The sequence below is a fragment of the Siniperca chuatsi genome, linkage group LG3 (assembly GCF_020085105.1).
Source record: "Siniperca chuatsi isolate FFG_IHB_CAS linkage group LG3, ASM2008510v1, whole genome shotgun sequence".
NCBI classification, from domain to species: Eukaryota; Metazoa; Chordata; class Actinopteri; order Centrarchiformes; family Sinipercidae; genus Siniperca; species Siniperca chuatsi.
The window spans coordinates 22,387,808-22,407,200 of NC_058044.1; the positions used below are offsets into that span (position 1 = coordinate 22,387,808).

The window sequence follows — 19,393 nt, forward strand, 5'->3', positions numbered from 1 at the left end:
TACAGTGTCTCCGCCTTTACCACACTCAGTAGCTTCTTTTGGCTTATTGCTTTGCTGAGGTGACACAGATTTTTCTTTTGACTGGCGATCCTGGGAAAATAAATGACTTAGCAGCTAGAAGGATGTGCCACGTAAAGCAGGTATACAACAATAATGTACATTTACAAAAGTTACTCACAGTGTTTTCAGTAGCATTTTCTCTCTCATGTTTTTCCGCAGTGGTGTGCCTCCTGCTTGTCTTTTTGCTCCTGCCCCTGTCTGGTGAACTCTGTCTCTTGTCTTCTAGTGTTCTGCGAAGTGGCTCCTCGGTCATCTCAAACTCAGAATGCCTCGATCTACTGTGGTAGTCACCACCATCCCTCCGCTTTGGCTTTGTATCGTGCCTTTGGTATGGCGGTCTGGGTTGCTTGTCAGACTTGTACATTTGTTCCTTCATGTAGAAGTCGTCCTCCATGTTCCTGTAAGAGTTAAAGGACACGCCTTGAGGGCTGGCTCGTGGGTGCCAGTCTCTGTTGCCCCTCATCCCTTCTCCTCCTCCTCCTCGCTCATCTCCAGATCTCAAGCTGATATGATCCAGGGGTTTCTGGTAAGCCTTCCGACGGTCAGATGCCCGTCCATTAGACCGATCGTCATCTGCGCTGCCCCCGTTCCTCCATGGGTCATCCCTCTCCCTTTCGTCCTCACCCCTTCTTAAGTGTGATGACCAATCCCAAGAGCCCTGGCGGGGGCCCAGGCCATTGCTGCCTCTCTCCGGACCCCTGCATTGTGCCCCCTGGGGGCTGTGGGCTGAGCTGCATGATGTAAAACTGGGGCTGTGGGAATGAGGACTCAGAGAGCGGCTGATGGGGCTGCGGGAGCGTGCTCTCTCTGGCACGTAGCTGGAGGTAGATTATGAGGATAGGTAGATTACATGGAGAAATCTTCTGAAGCTGTACTTTGTATTGTAATTTTTGAGATCAGAAATAAAACACTGATTCAACTTAAGCAATAATCATTAGTGACATTTGCACCTCCCTGCATTTTGCTTCCCTCGATTAGGGACTCAAAGAACTCGGCTACACAAAAACAAGCATTTGAGACTGAAAGGAGAATGAAAAGTTGCCTTACTGTTCAAGTTCTTGCATCTCATTCATCTCCCGCTGAGAGCTGATATCCTGGATGATCGATTGAACATCTTTACCTGGTTTCTATACAGAAAAGAAATTCAAGTTTAGTAATTGGCACAGCTTATAACTTGCTGTTTACTTTGTTCTTCAGTCTTACCTTAAGTTGCAGCTCCTTGTACCTCTTAGACATTCGTATAAGAAGTTTCTGATTGTTAATCATAGCTGGAGTAAGTTGGTAGTATTGAACCATGGCCTGAGCTGCTTCAACATACGCCATCTCCAGAAATGCCTTTTGGGAGAACAGAAAATTGCTGTACACAATAATCCCCTTCTCACAGTTACATGGTCTTTCTTGCAGGACATCTGCACAAACATATTTCACATCTCAGATGTCAGACTGGATGCAAGCAAATCTTTGAAAATCATTATCACAAGGTATCACATTTCATTACCATAATAAATCACCAGAACAGTCACTTTAGTCCCTGTAACCAATACTATGATTTTAGTATGAATTCTTTAAATTTGGTAGGGGTGATATTAACATTGCAGTTAAATTCTGATAACTGAAACCTGGGAACCTGAGTTAGCTGTCATGTACGGGTAGGTTAACAGCCGGTAAGTTATGACAAAGTACATGGTATCACATAACAGCTGCAGCAGAAAAAGGCTGTTGATAATCATAAAAATGCATATAGATAATTTGCTGATTTGCATATTGACACATTTCTTCCAAGCGGAAATATTCACAGGATCAACACCTTTTTATGAGCTCGTCAGGACAGAAATCTGTGCAAACACGCACAAGATGATTTAGAGTAGTAGTAATTAAAGATGCTGCCATTGGTTGTAAAAGCTGGCAAGCAGCTCTACTTTGATAACACATGCACAAATGCCAAAATAAAGAAGTGACTGTAACCATGGATGCTATATGGTGCTTATTTTAAAATTGTTTTTTAATCTTTTTGTACTTATGTAATATATGTCACTCTGTGTGTCAGCCAAGCCTTTATAATGACCAAGAAAGTCAATGAAAATGAAAATATTTATTGATAAGCGTGAATAACAAATAACTGATAAATAATAATGTTATTGTACCTGATGGGTAGAGCGCATGAGGATATAGTTGGTGACTTTGCCAAAGGGTAGTCCCAGGTTGATGACATCATTCTCTGTGCAGCTGCCTTCAGGGAGGTTGCAGATGTGAACGACTCGCCCTGCTGTGGCCTTTCTGGGTGGGAATGGCTGCAAATAATCAACAAAATTACAATCTTTGAGCAACCGTGAATATTGTTTTAAATATCACAGATCAGTGGCAAAAATCTACTGAACATTTGAAAACAACTTGCTGAATTGAGTCAACAACCTTCATACCAGTATATCAATATTTAAACAGTCAAACTAGCACCAAACCAGAATCAAAATAACTTCATCCTGCTTACAATGCCATTAAAACCATGACTAGTATATACTGGAGTAGTCATCTGGTTTTGTTTCGTGGTTAACTTTAGTGCACTAACCTGCCAACCCCATAATGAGGACAGGACAGCTGAGATGCTGCGTGTAGTCACTGAACCCAGCTGGTGTTGGTCAAGGAATCTAGTTGCAATGCTTAAGCTAACTGCTCCAAACACAACGTTTCCTTTTCTATTTCTACATGGGTAAATATACAAGATGACATGTAACTACGAAAGTGGAGTTTCAAAGTTTTTCTTTCCACTTTTGACAAAGCTAGGCTAGCAGTTCCCCCCCTGCTTCCAGTAATTCTGTGAAGCTAGGTGTAACTCTCGACTGGATACACAGAGATTAAATTGATATTGACGTCATCAAACAGTGGGCTTGACAGCAATAAAGAATACTACCAAAAATGTGTAATATTTTTAACAATCTGTGCAGCACATCAGAGTCAATCATACTGCAGGAAAGAGGTCTGTCTAACATCAATGTAACACTATCACACAGGATGTCATGTCATTTTCCCTCCCTGATGCAGCCCACATCATTGCATCTATTAATAGTTCCTTGGCAGTAGTGCAGCAGTGATAATCAAAGTTTTCTTGTTTGGATTTAGAGACTTGTCAGCTGACTGGCCCCAGACATTTCACACATTTGACACAAATCCCTCTAGGCTGCCAAGTATAGTGGCCTGCATTGCTCAACATCCCTTTGTTTGACCCCTTTCTTAACTTAAAGGAGAGTGGATAAAATGAGCAGTAAGTAGGCTGCAGAGAGACAGTACAGAGAGGGTGAAAGTAATTTTATCTGTTTTGATTTTAGATATTTTATTATCAATATTTCTGACAATCTATTTATCTGCCTTAAAATAGCCTTTATTTTTAAGGCAGGTAATGTTAACACAGTCTCCCAGATTTCTTATTATTCATACATTCTTTTTCCTAGCGCAAATATTTCACACCCCCCTCTGTTCCAACTCCCTGCCAAACTATTTATCCTCAAATCTGTCTTTACCTCCAACTTTCCCTCTTTTGACTCACAAGTTTTTCATCCTCTATCTCTGTCCAAAGCAGAATATAGAGAACAGACATGCTAAGAAGCTAACAAAAATAATATAAAGAACTAGCTCCGCTATAGCAGGTATTCTGGATCTTGTGGTTCAGAGGCACATGGAGAAGAAGACTAGCATCCATCATGCATTGTATGCACCCTGTTTACTGTTCTGATGAGCTACATACCCCATTCAGCAGACCTTAGAAAGTCTCAAGACTAAAGGTGACCAGGCTTTTGCAGTCAAGGCCCCTCAGCTCTGGAACTCTCTGCCTGAAGATCTGAGGCTGCAGAATCAGTGACATCTTTTAAATCACTTCTCAAAACTTATCTTTTAGAAAAAGCTTATTATTAATGCTAACACACTGTTTTATTTCCAACATGTCTTATCTATTTTATTATTATTCCTTTTATCTTTTATTATTGTTGGGTATTTTATTCTATTTTGTTTTTGTATTATTTTAATTGTCAGTTTTTTTTTGTCTCATTGCAGTCCTGAAATGTTTTTTTATCCTGGTTCAACCATGTAAAACACTTCGTAACTTTGTTTTGAAAACTGCTGTATAAATAAAATTTATTACTATCATTTTAGTGGTTGTTTCACCTCCAATTAGTTCCCCTGAACAATTTACCTATTACATATCGCAACTTTAAAAACGCAAAGGCAAGTACCACTCATCATCAAACTAGCCGGAGGACATACCGTTTGACACCTCATGTTCCTTTAGCATCATTGCGGAAAGCAGTTGTAAATTCAGCTTGCCATATCGCGGAGTCTTATTTCTGCAACCATTGTGCTGCAACTGCAGTTTTTCCAGTGCCCCTCCTCCTCTTCCTGCTTCTCTGGCTGACAGACCTGACGGACAGTTCCATGTGTGGGACAGACTGGGGTCCTAATTCCACCTCTGACCAGCAGCCAGGGTCTCTGTTTTTACAGGGAATTTGTTCAGGGAAAGCCCTACACTAACATACACTTCACACTGGGTCCAACAGCCGTGAAGTGTAGAATGTATACAGGCGGAGGAGGAAGCTTTTACAATGTCAAAGTCACTTTACTATGCATGTCGAAACATAATCAGACTCACGTGTTATCAGTATTGAAAACATACATGAAGCACTGATCACAAATAGTCCATAAATAACATGTGATTGTATCTCACAAAAACCTGATTGATAACTTTAGATAAATAAGGTCAAGTAGTAAATAAACAGAGGTCTCGTGCTTTCTTTTAAAAGCCTACTTTTGGCTAATGACAACTCTTTTACAAATTGGATAGTCTACATTTTGGACAGTTATTTCAGGCTATATTACTATTCACACAACCCCAATCAAAAGATGATCTGGATGAGCCGGATTACTGAATTTCTATGCCACAATTTAATAGTTTCTGGCCAGCAATCTGACATCAGTGATAATTCTATTAACAGCTCCGTGCCAGTGCCACTGCCACCACAATACATAAAGGTCAATGCAGGATGGGCTCAATAAACAGATCCAGGAATAAGGTGTTTATGCCCTTGGAATATTAGAGAGAACAAAAGTCTTGCTCACTGCACTCACTAATGTCTGACCTGTAAAACGTCGTCTGTGTCTGAAAGCCCAGACAGTTTGACCACAGCACTGATATCACTGTCAAGATTGGCTCGGGCTTTGAACAGTAGCTGTTTCTGTTAACCGCAAACCAGCAGCGCAGAGTTATGCCATGTCATTGCCTACTCACACTAAAAGGGCCTCCTTAAATGGCTGTAGATGGGACTTTCAATATATGGACCAACAAAAACAAAACTTTTGGAAAAACTGACATTTTCAGTTAAAACAACACCTCAACTAAAAAATGTCAAAGTTTTAGGTTTTGAATCACCCACACAAAACAGGTTAGGTACTAACATTGATGATAGCTTGATTCTAAGAATTAAAAAAACACATCTACAGGAAGAAATACAGTACAATACATTTTGCAGTCATACTGAGGACAATTTGCCTGGTCAGCCCCAAATAATTGTCAAAAATATTTTAATTAATCTAGGAAACAACTATGATTGAAATATACCTTGTGTAATTAAACCCCTGTGTTCATTAAAGTTTCTCTATAACGTAGGCTTTATCACACTTCTAAATTTTAGTTGTCTTTCTAAATTAACTCTAAATCACACTCTTAATACTACCTACCTAAGGCCAAATGGTGTAAAGGATAACAACCATTTCACACTTTGCTGTCCCGTTTTCACTGACAGCATGCTGACTGACATTAGCTGGAATCTCTCCTAATGACATGTCTGTTTATTTGTGCAAAGCAGGATCCATGTTGGAGTATACAGAGAGATGGTCAGTCTGGTTTCACAGTTTCTCCCCACGTTCCTTTGCAGAGCGCTCGCACGCCAATCCCTCAGATCGCTTTACCAGTCTCTTACTAGTCTGAAACTTTACACCGCTGCCTGGGGGTGTGACCCAGGGGTCTTAGGTCTGTGCTCCTAACAGCAGTTAGCTGTAATCCTGTGTTTATCTCCGTTAGAGTTCTGTTATCACTTGAAGCTACTGTGTTACTTCAAGCTGGGCTGCTGGACACTGCAGTCCAAACTAAGGACTGCTGTGTATGTGCAAGCATGCATTTGTGAATGCTTGTATGTATGTGCTTATGCATATGTGTGTGTGCTTCTGCATACAGGATGTAGGAATTGATGATATTCTTTATTTTGATCACAAAATCAATGTAATAATAATAATAATGATGTAATTAAATTTATGTTCAATTTCACTTTACTAAAAGGGAATCTTTTAGTTTGATTTCTACAGTGTGTTTCTACAAATGATATGTTAGTGTTTACCTTATAATTTTCATGTGTACACACAAATAAAACAAATACATCAAAAATAAGTTCACAAATTATCACTGCATGTGGTTGTGCATGTGCAATTGTGGTAGTGCTCTCTGTTCAACACAGGGCTTTAAAAAACAGTAAACCCCACCTGTTCTGCTTAGACAGGTGTGTGTTTATAGCAACTAACATTATCTCATGTAACACAGCCTATAAATACTTTCCCACTGATACAATAAAACCCTTTGTCAATAGCCAACCAATGAAGCATATGACTTTCACATCACTGAGTTCAGGCTCCTGTTAAATAGGCTCCCCTGGCAATGAACAAATGGCTGATACAAAAAAAGCAGAGTCACGGACATTTGTTTGTGTGATTTTACAGAGGAAGGGATATAATTTAAAAAACATGGCCTCAGAATCTGAAACATCCCTCGACCATACAATTCTGTATTCTCAGATTTTAAACACATTTCTTTACCATTCCCAAATTGTCCTGTGTTGTTTCTTTTTTTACTATTATTTTTTCTTTTTCCTTTTCTTATTTTGTCTGTATAAATGTGTGTAGTATTATTTATTTCTCTTTGAGTGTAATCCTTTTGCACATCATTTTACATTCCTGTGGAAACCTCAAAATGTCCAAAGATACCAAATCAGGTTGAAATACAGGTAAAAACATTTATAAATTGATTCACAAAACATTTATGGTTTTTCAATTAATACAGTTGTGCAACATTAAAAATGGCATCTTTTAATAGTGTATTAGTGTAAGTGTGATAAACTGTGGCTTGATTAAAGAGCTGGAACAAGTAGATACAGATACACATTATGCAATGTTTTTTGGACATAACTTTAAAATTTACAGTAAGGGTTGTTGTCAGTTCAGAAAATTGCAGCTAAAATACATAATGCATACAGGAAGTAGGCTTTCCTCAGGTTTATTGAGGCTAATTTTCACCTCGCTCATCATCTCTGCACTGTGCTTTTCAAGAGACCTGCCTCGGTGATGGACGCCTATCAACAGGTGCTGTTTTTCAACCCGAGTCAAGAGCCAACGCTTTTAGACAGGCAAACCGACTATACGGCAGCAACTAAAGTATGTTTGCAGATTGTAAGGTCTTGCAAAAAAATTAACAGGAGAAAAAATGTATAGTTTAATACTTGTGAAATAAGCTTACAATATGAATAAAACATTCTGGACTAATGCTTGTTATTTGTAATGTCCCTGTAATTTGTTGTTGCTGTACTGATCATTTTCATCCATTTATTTTTACCATGTCATGTCATTCAAGCGTCACTGCAGCAGTCCTTTAGCAGCCTATTCAAATACTCCATCAGTGTACACAAGAGTTGTATTCAGTCACAGTGATTACATGATGGCTTGGTTACATGTGTAAGTAGAGTAGAAAAAGATTTTTGAAGTGCAAATAAACACTTTTAGTTAGCTCTGCAGGAACATTGCGTTTGAGCGATGTAGTTAGGAGCATTAGCCTGAGCAGAGCCTGTGTAGACAACTTCTTTAGTTAACATGAAACTGTTTCTGTTCTGAAAGGCAGACAATTAAAAACACGGATGAGTTGTGTCCGGTCTAAACACATTTTTACAGTACGCAATTAAAAATGTGAAATGTGTGTCCCCCTGCCTAAAAAGGAACCGTCAATGTTGGGACCTCACCATGTGGGTGAACAAAGAGAGGCCTACATGTAGAAACAAAAGCCTGAAAAATAAAAAATCCCCATAAGGCCTTGCAAATCGCACCTGAGTGTGAAATTTGGTTTGAATCCAAATCCTGGCTTCCCACTGGACGAAACCCACAGGAACTCAAGGAATTCCTGTGAAGTGGCCATGACGTCACCAAGGATATAAGATACAGCATACCCATTTCTGCCTCGTCGTTCCACTGCGACATGAGTTACAGGAGGTGTTCCACTGCTAGTCAGCGTTGTTCTCTAATTAACCTAGGTGACGTTCTCCAACTCACTGGATGAGCAACAGACTGTTTTGTGTTCATCGAACACGTTTGGATCCTGAAGGAGATCGCTGTGCAACTAGCAATCTCACTTTGCCTGCAGAAGTAAGACACAGATCAACCGTTTTCTTCAAGAAAGAGAAGGATAACTTCTACGCCTGCTCTCTTTCAACTAAGGCGACTTTGCTGTTTCCTCCACTGCCACACGAGGACCAGCCTGCCATTTAACCCGTGGACAAAGCATTCCCATGGCCCAGTCATCATCCAAGCTTGAGGACACTCCACCAGACTTGCCAGACAGACTAAATACGCTTAAATTGCTACTAAAAGCGATCCCAAGTAAGAAGCTTTTGTCTGGGCAGAGATAGGTTAATAACAGTGTTATTGTAAATTAAGCTTTATTGTTGTGCAAGTTTTGCTTTATTGTTGGGAAGTAATGGACTGCTGTGTCCTGTGTACTGCTGTTAGCTTCTGTGCTTAGCACGTTCCATTGTTTGTCTTGGTCCCATGCCGTTGGGGCTTTGCTTGTGTTAGTGTTTCTGCCATTGCGTGTGAAACCAATAACTGCACAAGACCAGTGCCACGGCTGTCAAATCAAAGTTTGCCTGCCAGGTTCCTGAGTGATAAAGGGACAGTTATTGCGTCTTGCCGCGGCAATTAAGATCTTCTGTACATTGATTTGTGTGCCTTTTCCTCTCTCTCTCTCTCTTTTACTAACCTACACATGCACCTACATGCCCTCAAACCTCAAACACACAGATAGCGTGATAGCATAACTCAGCTTTGCTCCACACCATTTTGTGGTTGGTGACAGTTAAAATATGTCCTCCAATTGCTCCTCATCCCCTTGTTGAGTTTCGTGGTCCTGCGCGCCATCTTGAATTCTCGCGTGACGTGGTCAAACACGTGGCCACGTCCTCCATCTTGCTTTCTCACACACACCCACACACACCTAGCCTGGCATTGTCAGAATAATTTGCAAATGCGTATTAGTCTGGAACCTCTCAGTTATCAACAGGCACAGACCAAAATGCCTCTGTACGCAACCGCAAAGACCTACAACCAATCAGAGCAACGAAACATGCTGAAGGACACATGCAAGTTGGGACAGTGCTTGGTCTGTATTCAAGCAGGAAAAAACTTTCTCAAATTACAGCTAAACAGTACACTAAAATGTGTTTCTGAAAACATTTGAGGCAGGAAATAGGCAATGCAGTAACAGAATCTTGATTTATATTTGATCAGCACTGCCTAGTTTGACAGTTTGATCTGAGTTTCATAAGCCTGGTGCCTTACGCTGTATCAACCAATCAGAGCAGAGAAACGTGTGACTTCAAATCTGGATCAGTAATGCTACTTTGTCAGTCATCGTATCAAACCCGCCCCATATTAGATAAATGGCTGTGATTGGCCCGACCGAATCCAGGACAGTTGGAAATCTGTTTGAATGGGAGAGGGGCCAGACGAATCTGCCAGAGCAAATAAAGCATGAGCTCGGCAAATTTGTCAGGCTAACACACACCTGCATGCACCACATACTTACTGAATGCTTTATGCTTGTTGTTGTAGTTATAGACGGACCATTGATGTTTATTGATTGAAGTTTATTGATTATTGATCGGTGTGTTAAAGTTAAATAAACTCTATTGTACCTTTAAATAGCAGTTGCCTGTGATTAATAATGTATGTGTTGTAATAACAGCTGGTTGCGATGGTCAGTGCTCGAATTCAATCCTTCACTGTTCACCTTATTTATGTAAAATAGTGACTAAATATTGGCATTTTTAAGTGAACAACCCTTTTTGAGACTGCATCCACAGTTTGGTTATTGGTCCCTGATTCCAGGGTGGTGCCCCGTAATTATTAACTCTTACTAATAATTGTATTGATATTAATAATTGTATTGATATTAATAAATATTTTTGATATTTGCTAATAACCAAACCTGCCCTACCAGATTCCCAACAACGTAATTGAGATTAAATATAATAACGTATCACCCTTACAGACTCACACTCACACTATGCACCAAAGAACAGCAATGAAAACTGGCCAGTGCCCACCGAGTCTATCATTGTAGGAGTCATTGATATGAGTCAAATATTAATTATTAATCACTTTTTAAAAAAATTCATGAAACAATATATAATCAAAGTATAGCCAGGTTCATGTTCTAAGATGACAGCTGGTCCTTTACCACTAGCATTCTTTATAGCCTGTCACAAAATTTGATTTAAGGGCAAACTCTAATAATCCTGAGAATATAACTCATACATTTGTCTGACCTTTGACTCTGGCTGGTGTGAGGCAAATCCTGTGTCTGACATGGGATAAGTCTTCATGGCTATAGCTGGCAAGTATGATGTATTGGCTCCTGAGGATACATCTGTGGAAACAATTTGAAATTTGGATTTAAAATACAGAGATACAGTAGACCTCATACAGTAGACCAACTGAGGAAAAAAAGTTACATTTGTTGACTTCATGGCTCAGTGTTATAAATATTACCTACAAAGTGTATAATTCAAAATCATTAGCTTTTTCACTTTTCATTAGTTTCTTTGGTTTATAATTATGGAATTTGAAAACACTAGGTTGGAATAATAGGGCTCAAAACATGCATCAGTGCTAACAACTAACATCTGGGAAGTGATACTCTGTGATGTCAATATACTTAGGTTCTCAGTTATACCTTATGATTTTTTTCCAGCAATGGGTTGGTGTTTACAACGGACAGTTTGAAAACTCCTTTTAATTGGAAGTTTGGGGGTACCTCTATAATATACATCGGAATGTTAAATCAAGGTTTATTTAAAGTCTAAAGATTTATTTTCTAAACTTATAGTTAGTTGAATGTGCTGTAATTATAATGATATGGCTTCAGGATTTCAATATGGTGCTGGCTTATTACAACAGCTGTGTCTTGGATAGCTCAAAAGAAGACACAAGACACATTGTTCACCAACATTTCTAAACACTGAATACTTAACTGAAAGAAGAAGAATCAACAAAAGGTTACATATGTAACCATGGTTCTCTGAGTGAAGAGACTATCTCTCCAACTTGAGGCTGCTCATAGAACCGTTCCATGAAAATTGTGACTAATGAGGGTTAGGCGCAAAGGGTCTTTCATGCTGTCCGCAGCCACCCACTAGTGGTTTGCCTTAAAGTAATTATACATAAGAGAATACATAAGGGATATAGAAAGGGATATAGATATAGGATGGACAGATACTATCAGCATGATAGAGAACAGGTGCTCAATTTATTTCTGTGTAGACAAGCATTACACACATGTCATCATGTGGGTTTGCTGTTATAATATGTAAACCAAAAGTCATAAACCCCCAACAAGAGCAAATTAAGGTTTGGGTTAGTATTGTGGTCCACCATATTTTGGATTTCAAAATACACAGTGTCAAGTTATAAAAACATGTTGCCTCATACCCTCACGTAACTCTAAAAATACTCCCTGAACTCCATCTATCACTCTGTTTCACATATTCCAGCAATCAGAATAACATCATTCTAACATTGCTAGCAAACAGGGACACTTGTGGTGACTAATGGGTTATCCTACCTTGACTTGCAGCAGAGTAGACCATGGAGTTCGTCGTACCGGTGTTCAGACCTCCATCAGAAGGCCTGCCGACAGCGTAGTGAACAGCTCCAGCTGATACCACTGCGGAGCTGCAACAATCATAGAAGGCTGATTTTAGCTGCCTCTCCCCTGCCTTGCTCACTCATATCTTGTGACAGAGGTCATATTCATAGAAACATTAAGACAGCTGTATGTAGAGCAAGGAAAAGGAAAATAAAATGCTTCCAACACTAAAGAGAGATATTTGCACTGAACTGATCAATATTTTGCTATAGCTAAAAAAAATAAATTCACATTTAAAACACAGCTGGTAAGTGAGCCAGCCATGGTTAAGGATAATAATAAAAGCAAACATTTTTACTTATCATTGTTTTAAAATCAACAATGAAACCAGAAAAAAAACATGTGAAGCCACTAGCTTTGTGAACACAATTAAATTGTCACTTAAAATGACATGCATGGGAGAGCACATTTCGCATTTACAATCTACTTTAAACTCTGTCCAATGAATTTTAGAATTGCACATAACTCACCTTTCGTTTGTATACAATGTTCGGTTCTGCAGGTGTAGTTTTCCCTTCACGTGCTGGTCCCAGTCCTAAAAACACCCACACACCATCCAAACAAACAGTTCACTGCTTGCCCTCATGGCTGAGAGCAATTAAAGAGACGACATCTTGGATCAGTTAGTTAGTGACTGTCTGTCAAATCAAAACATTTAGCTACAGTATATCAGCTATTTTCAGGCTGAAATGCCCATTTTTTCATCCAAAGCCAGGATATTAACAAATTTTAGGGTTTTAGGTTGTTAGTGAAATCTTATGAGCGTCACACGACCTCCTGTTTTATTTGAAGACAAACTACGTGGGGATTGGATTGCCTGCTTGTTCCATTCTCAATTGTGAATAATTTAGTTTAGCTTCAGGTGTTCTACAGCTACAGTTATGTTTACAAAACAAGCAACTCCTCATACATTTAAATACATGCATTTACGTTTTGACTGATCAGTTTACTGACCTTGAGGTTGTAGACCTTCTTGTCACAGATGCTACACTGGTGTGGCAGTTGAGTGGGTGTGACGGCATGGTAATCGTTGACTTGGTAAGGCTGAAGTGTCCTGGCACCTGAAGATAGGGTTTCCTCACTTCCATGCAGGGGCTGGTAGCCCCCAAACCCCTGCGTGCCACTTGAACCAAATGAGGAAACCCCACTATTGGGATTGAACTTGGGGTCAGGGGTTGGCTCCTCTGGGTTATACAGTTCCGTTCTGGGCCAAATTGGCTTCCCAGCTGCAGTCCACACATTGGCAGCATTAGAAACTATATCCACCTTTCCAGTGTGACTCAAGTTAGCGGGGCCTTTCCATTGCTCCTTATGCCCAGTAGAGTTATAAACATTCATGTTCTGCTCATTGACACTAAATCCAGCTTGTTGCCCCAGTATATCATGCCCATAGAAATCTCTCTGAAAACCAACATTGTTCATGTTTTTTGCCTGAGTGTTAATCACTGAGTACTGTCCATCACCGGCAGTAGCTGATGCTGCAGATGTCCCCCCAACTACGTTGTACTGAAGACGCCTGTCAGTATCAAAAGGGTAAGTTGACCCTGACTTTTTACCATACTCCGCACCCTGTTGGCCCACTGTTCCCCCTCCACCAGGATGGTTCAGTCTCACATTACCTGGGTTTTGGTTGAATCCCCCACCCACCAAAGCCCCCAAGGCTGAATTTGAAGAGGGAAAACCTAGCACCCCCGTGGGGAAGGCACCCTGAGGGTTCCCAACCATAGTCGAAGTCCGTAGCTGATTGAACAGGGGTTGGGACATGGCGACATTGGAAAGGACCTGATTGAGAACAGTGGCAGCAGTGGCTGTATTGCCCCCCTGAGCCAGTTTGAGGCGATGGAGGGTAAGCTGTGCCTGGAGCTGAGCGAGCTGGAGGCTGGCTGGGGTCAGGAGGAGCTGCTGGTTCTGCTGTTGAAGCCCCGCCTGCACACCACCTGGCAGCTGGCCCCCAACCGGGAAGTCCTTCTTATCGGCACTGTCGACAGGCACCGCACTGATGCTATAGAGAAAAAAAAAAAATCACTTACCTCAGGAATCTCAAAGGACAAATACACAATGTGGCACAATAGCTGAAAAGTTGTGGGAGAAATACTTCGGGTGACATAAAGGTTAAGTTTTGGCTGTGTCTGTGTGTACACGCTGCCACATTGCTTCTCTGTCGACAGATTTGTTTGTAATAAACATATATTCATGTAATGCCAACTGGGGCTCATCAAGTTATTCCTTTAATCAATTGAGGATATCTCTTCAGTACAAGTTTTTCTTCAACAAATTGGCATCACGAACAGGATTCCAACAGTTGAGAAACTGTTTTGATACACAGCAACCAGTTGCATGAATCCAGCCAGTGTAAACTGGAGGAAACATGAATGCAGAGACAATGCCAGCAGGAACCACTCGGACTGAGGTTGGGTGGTGCCAACAATACAATACAAGCTGTGCATGTCTATTCTGGAACCCAGCAATTAATGTTAAAGACATTTGTTTTTCAAGACAACAACTGGTTGAACAGGATACGGAAGTATGTTATCTTAATATCCAACAAACAAAATAACATTGATCTGCTTACAGTTCAGTTCACACTGTTTTCAATAAATTACTACAATACCATTATTGACTGCTAATGTAACAACTGTGGCTCTGCATACATTTTTCACATGTTACGCAGATGTGATGGCTGGAGCAAGTGTTTATGCTTTATACAAGTATTGTATACTCTTACAAAAGCAGCTATGTAAACTAGCAGCTATGTTACATTAGCTATTTTATTAGCTATTTACCAAAGAACTACAGAAAAAAATCTAATACTGGTATTACAAAGAGACATTTACTTAGTACTCCACTGCTTTCTTATTTTTGTTTACATTAGCTGTTAGAAAGTTTCAGCTCCCCATATTCACAGGATTGTGTTCCTCACGAGGCAAATCTTAAAAGCGATCAACCAGCAGATGGCTGGCAGTTGGGCACAGCCATCAGCTGGCTGTCAGTGCTGCTGGGTTTAGGATAAACCAAATAATCAGTGCCAAGCAGTATTACACAGCAGTTTGCTACTGATGAAGCTGTTCTCTAACCTAACAATGTCTTTGGTTATAGCCAGCAAAAGCATTTTCCTTTGGTTGTCTGGTGGTTCAAAGTAGCTAGAAAAGATGATTATGTCAGCTGGTAAGCAGAGCAAATGTTCATTATTACAACTGGCAATGTGCCAAGAATAATTTTATAATTTCAGAGTTTCTTTTTTGAACACATTCTTTGGTAAGTCACTATCAACCACTGCCCATGAGCTACATGTTAGCTTCTGCTGTATAGCGTGAACTACAGAGTGACAGTGAGAAGGCTATCCATGGCAACTCTCTAATATATGCAAGCAGTGGAACCTGGGACAATGGTTTCGGTATACTAAACTGGGAATGAGGTGAATATAGAGGGCATGATGTAGCAAAAGTTGTGGACTCAAGAATACTGAATACTAGGGTCCTCAACCCAGGTCTGTCTCCTGGTTTCACAGATATGATTGTCCAGTTTACTGACAAGAAAAATCCCCTACTAGGTCAATGAACTCCTAGAGAGACTATTCATCTTTAAGTTCTTCTTTAAGACCATAAAGATAAGTACACAGCAGCCTCCCTAGACCAACATCAATGTCACTATAGTCTGTTCAAACTAGAGCTATCACATAAAAGGCAATGCAAATGTAAGTTATTGGGAAATAACTTTGCAAAATCTACAACAGTTCATGCTAGTGTGTAATTTTATCTCTATAACACCTACCTGGCTACCTGGAAGGTCGAGGACATTCAGCCAGCTAGACAGCTGTTTACACACAACATTGTGATCTGATATAACAAGAGAAATCTTTTGTAGTTTAACATTAGTTACTTCTCACCAACATATGGAAAATTATGGATTTCATCTTCCACAGAAAGGTCACAGCACCTCTACCATGGAACGGGTGGTGTAACATCATATTAATTTCTTGAATAAAAAGAGAGTAGTTGAAGTAAAACAGGGACATTTCAAATATCAAGAGGTTAGCTGCCCAAGCACCCATTTTCATACTGCTATACTGTCCTGTACACCAGCTTTCTACAGCACAAACTGCTGTAATAGAACCACTTAGAACCCCATCACCCACTGGTTCTGTGACCCTGTGACTAGTCTGTCCTTTCAATTTCTGATGTTCTCACATGCTGTCTAAACTTAGTCTACTCAACTATTCATCACATCATCTATGTTAGGCACCTGACACTGCCCTATCTAGCCACTGCTCCTACCAACCCTGCGGAAAGGTGATGGGTCAATCAGATTAGACATGGTGAAATCCCAAATTGTTCTAGACACAGATTTGTCAGCCATGAAGTTTTGTAGGCAAAGACATTGATGCACTGGAAGTATGGTTATTTGTGATCATGTTTACACAGATCCTTCTTAAAAGCAGGGTTCGGAATATGGGGGAGCTACAGGGAGCTAGGCTCCCCAGAAAGAGACACGAGCTCCCCAGAAAGCCTCATTTGAGAAATTTAGGGGGAGCTCTAAAATGTCATAATTTTTGTCTGTATACATTTATATGTTCAACCTAGGTCTGGTCTGTTTAACAAAGTAATGCAAACCATTGCCTGTCCACTGTGTATTGGCATTTTTATTGTTTCTCGGTGGCGAGCGATTCCAAAAAATATTGCAATGGTGAATAATTTTTTTCCTCAATGTCCCAGGCTCAATATTCTCTGTATGAATTGAAATTTATTGATAGTATTTTTTGCACATAGACGGGTGCATTCATGCATGCCCGTGCATATGTACGGTACCCTCCCAACCCCCCACCCCAGAAAAATAAGGCTACCCCGAAAGACACGTAATTCGAACACTGCTTAAAAGGTTGTACTGCACATGTGGAGAGATGGATTATAAAACGGGTTGTGGTTGTCCTTAAACATAAAATAGACATAAACTCATCATATCACAACCATCACGCATACTCCTACTGAGCTGTAGACATATGGTCCTGAAATCACACCTGAGGTAGAAAATTAAAACTCAAGGAAACAATGTAAGTTTGTTTAGCATTTTGAGATGACTGAAAAGCCTAAATATTGTAACTGACTTAAGACTTGGCAGAAGTCTGATACACTCAATTTCATATAACAAGATAATTTTGAATTTTGCTTGACTAAATACTAAAAATATTTTAGGGCAACAGTGGATATTAAATAAACTGAAGCCACTGCTTTCATATAAAATTACACCTAATTTTTTATTTTCTAAAAACACCTTTTTAACCATTTTATCACTTTTATTTATTGTTGCCCCACCAATTTCACACATAGTAGATAACGTAACACAGAAACCTAATTTAGGGCAACTTCAAATCACTAAACATATTACTGATATAAAAGATGTATGCTGAAAAATACATTAAACTGCTATTTCAAATTACATTTCAAATATATTTAGGGTACTCAATTTTAGTCAAACCCAACTCTAAAAGGTGTTTTAGAACAAACATCTAATAGATGTTTTAGACAACAACAACAACAAAAAAAACTGTTTGCTATGTTTGTCCCTGTAAAGCAATTTGTAACTTTGTTCAAAAAAGTTTTTACAAAAAAAGGTTTATTATTATTTATTATTAGAAAAAAGCCAAAACTAAAATAAAAGGTTCACATAGGTGTTTCTGCATGGTTTAGGTATTATGTATTTGCAATACATACAATAGCAAAAACATGAAACAGACCTATACACGTGCTAAATCACATATCACCTGGACTTACACATGTAATTATGACAATTGACTCACTTTGGACAATTGACAGTCCCTAGTTTCACTGCCAATTGTACACACTCTTAAGTGAGCAAGCATGCTCATGTAGAGATACACTTACACCATTCCAGCTTATGACTCAAAGCTATAAATACTGGAGTTGCCCTCTGCCATCCCGACACACAGTGTCCTTAATAGACTAATATGGACTCTTGGGCAGCTGGAACAGTGTGCTAGACACTTCAGACCAATCTTGTGATGAAGATAGGGAATATAGGTGTCAAACTGCAACCAGGTGTGAAAGGGAAGAGTTTAAAAGAGTAACACAGGAGATTCTGTAAATAAGAATGTTGTCAACAGAAAGAAAAGCTTGCTAATGAAATTATGAAGAAAATTAGTCTCATGATGTCTCACTGTGATTTAATGATCTTATTTTGAAACAGTCCACACAGCCACACCACCAGGACATGTCCCCACTACAACTGCAGTGATATTGACCTCTTTGAAAGAACATATTAACCTTTTATTATTTACATTTCATTCTATATTTATAATTTATGATAAAATTAAAAATGCAAGTTAAAATGTGTTGTTAGAATATTTGCAACTATATATGCACTCCAAGTACCAGAGAGAGTAGTACTTCTAATATCTAGTTAATAACACAAAAATGAATTAGATAATATTCCAGTACATACTTTGTTGCTCTTTAAGGCAAATGACACATTGATAACATCAAGGTTCAGAAACTGGGCAAAACGGACTCTTCTTTTAACCTAACAAAGATGTGCTAAATCAAGAGCATTGTTTGCTCTCTGCATTTGGGTAGAGAGCCGAGTATCCACGTTATTTATGCATCATCTTCTCTTTTTAACCATACACTTCAACTGGGAATATAAATGGCTTTTTAAAAATGTCATTACTGACATGTCAATTGTTGAGTGACCCAGAAAGCTTACTTTCTAGAATATTTGGAAACCAGGGCTGCTATTAGGCATTCAGTAGCACACAAAAACAAATTATTGAAGAATGGAATCTGTCAGTAGTGATACACTATGCGGAAGGAAACAAACTTATTTTAACATGTTCAGAGACACATACAGTCATTTACAGTTTTTATTCTTTTTCAAATATAATGCCATTCTGTTTTTCATGTGTTACTATTGCCCTGCTCTTCGGGACTGTAGCTTTGACGGACAAAAAAAGCCTCTCACAGTCAAAGCCATGTCATAGCAGATCTTCTTTGCCAACAGACAGTATTAGCTCAGTCTTAAGAATAGCTTCATGCGGTCATTTAAAAACTCATGCACATAAACAAATTGGTATTGGTAAAACAAGGTATTTCTATTTTGTTTCACAATTAAAAAGTAATTAAGTACACAAAGTATAAAGAACAGGTTAAATAAAAAAAAATCATGCAACATTCATCTATAGTCATAGTCATCTATAGTGTTCAGAGTACTGTACCTGCAGCTCTTGAGGCTTAGAAAGAAAAATACTATAGGTCAAATTATCTGTAGAACAAATTTAAAAACAAAGCTTCAGGCTGACTTATAATACTAAAATTTGACTGA

General features: G+C 39.3%; 1 protein-coding gene across 12 annotated transcripts in view; it reads right to left on the reverse strand.

Annotated features, from left to right (window-relative positions):
• The window catches only part of rbm20 (RNA binding motif protein 20), a 59,779-nt gene that overhangs the window by 6,246 nt on the left and 34,140 nt on the right, over window positions 1-19,393 (reverse strand). For 10 of the 12 annotated variants that reach the window (XM_044190639.1, XM_044190638.1, XM_044190634.1 and 7 more), the window contains 9 exons: window positions 13,016-14,063; window positions 12,532-12,596; window positions 11,978-12,087; window positions 10,683-10,783; window positions 2,205-2,351; window positions 1,264-1,395; window positions 1,108-1,187; window positions 179-878; window positions 4-90 (listed from right to left, as the gene is read on the reverse strand). In XM_044190639.1, the coding sequence (XP_044046574.1) occupies window positions 4-90; window positions 179-878; window positions 1,108-1,187; window positions 1,264-1,395; window positions 2,205-2,351; window positions 10,683-10,783; window positions 11,978-12,087; window positions 12,532-12,596; window positions 13,016-14,063 (2,470 nt within the window). Of the gene's footprint in view, window positions 1-3; window positions 91-178; window positions 879-1,107; window positions 1,188-1,263; window positions 1,396-2,204; window positions 2,352-10,682; window positions 10,784-11,977; window positions 12,088-12,531; window positions 12,597-13,015; window positions 14,064-15,832; window positions 15,874-19,393 lie in introns of those variants that run through there. The other 2 variants (XM_044190637.1, XM_044190644.1) reach the window with 2 other exon arrangements.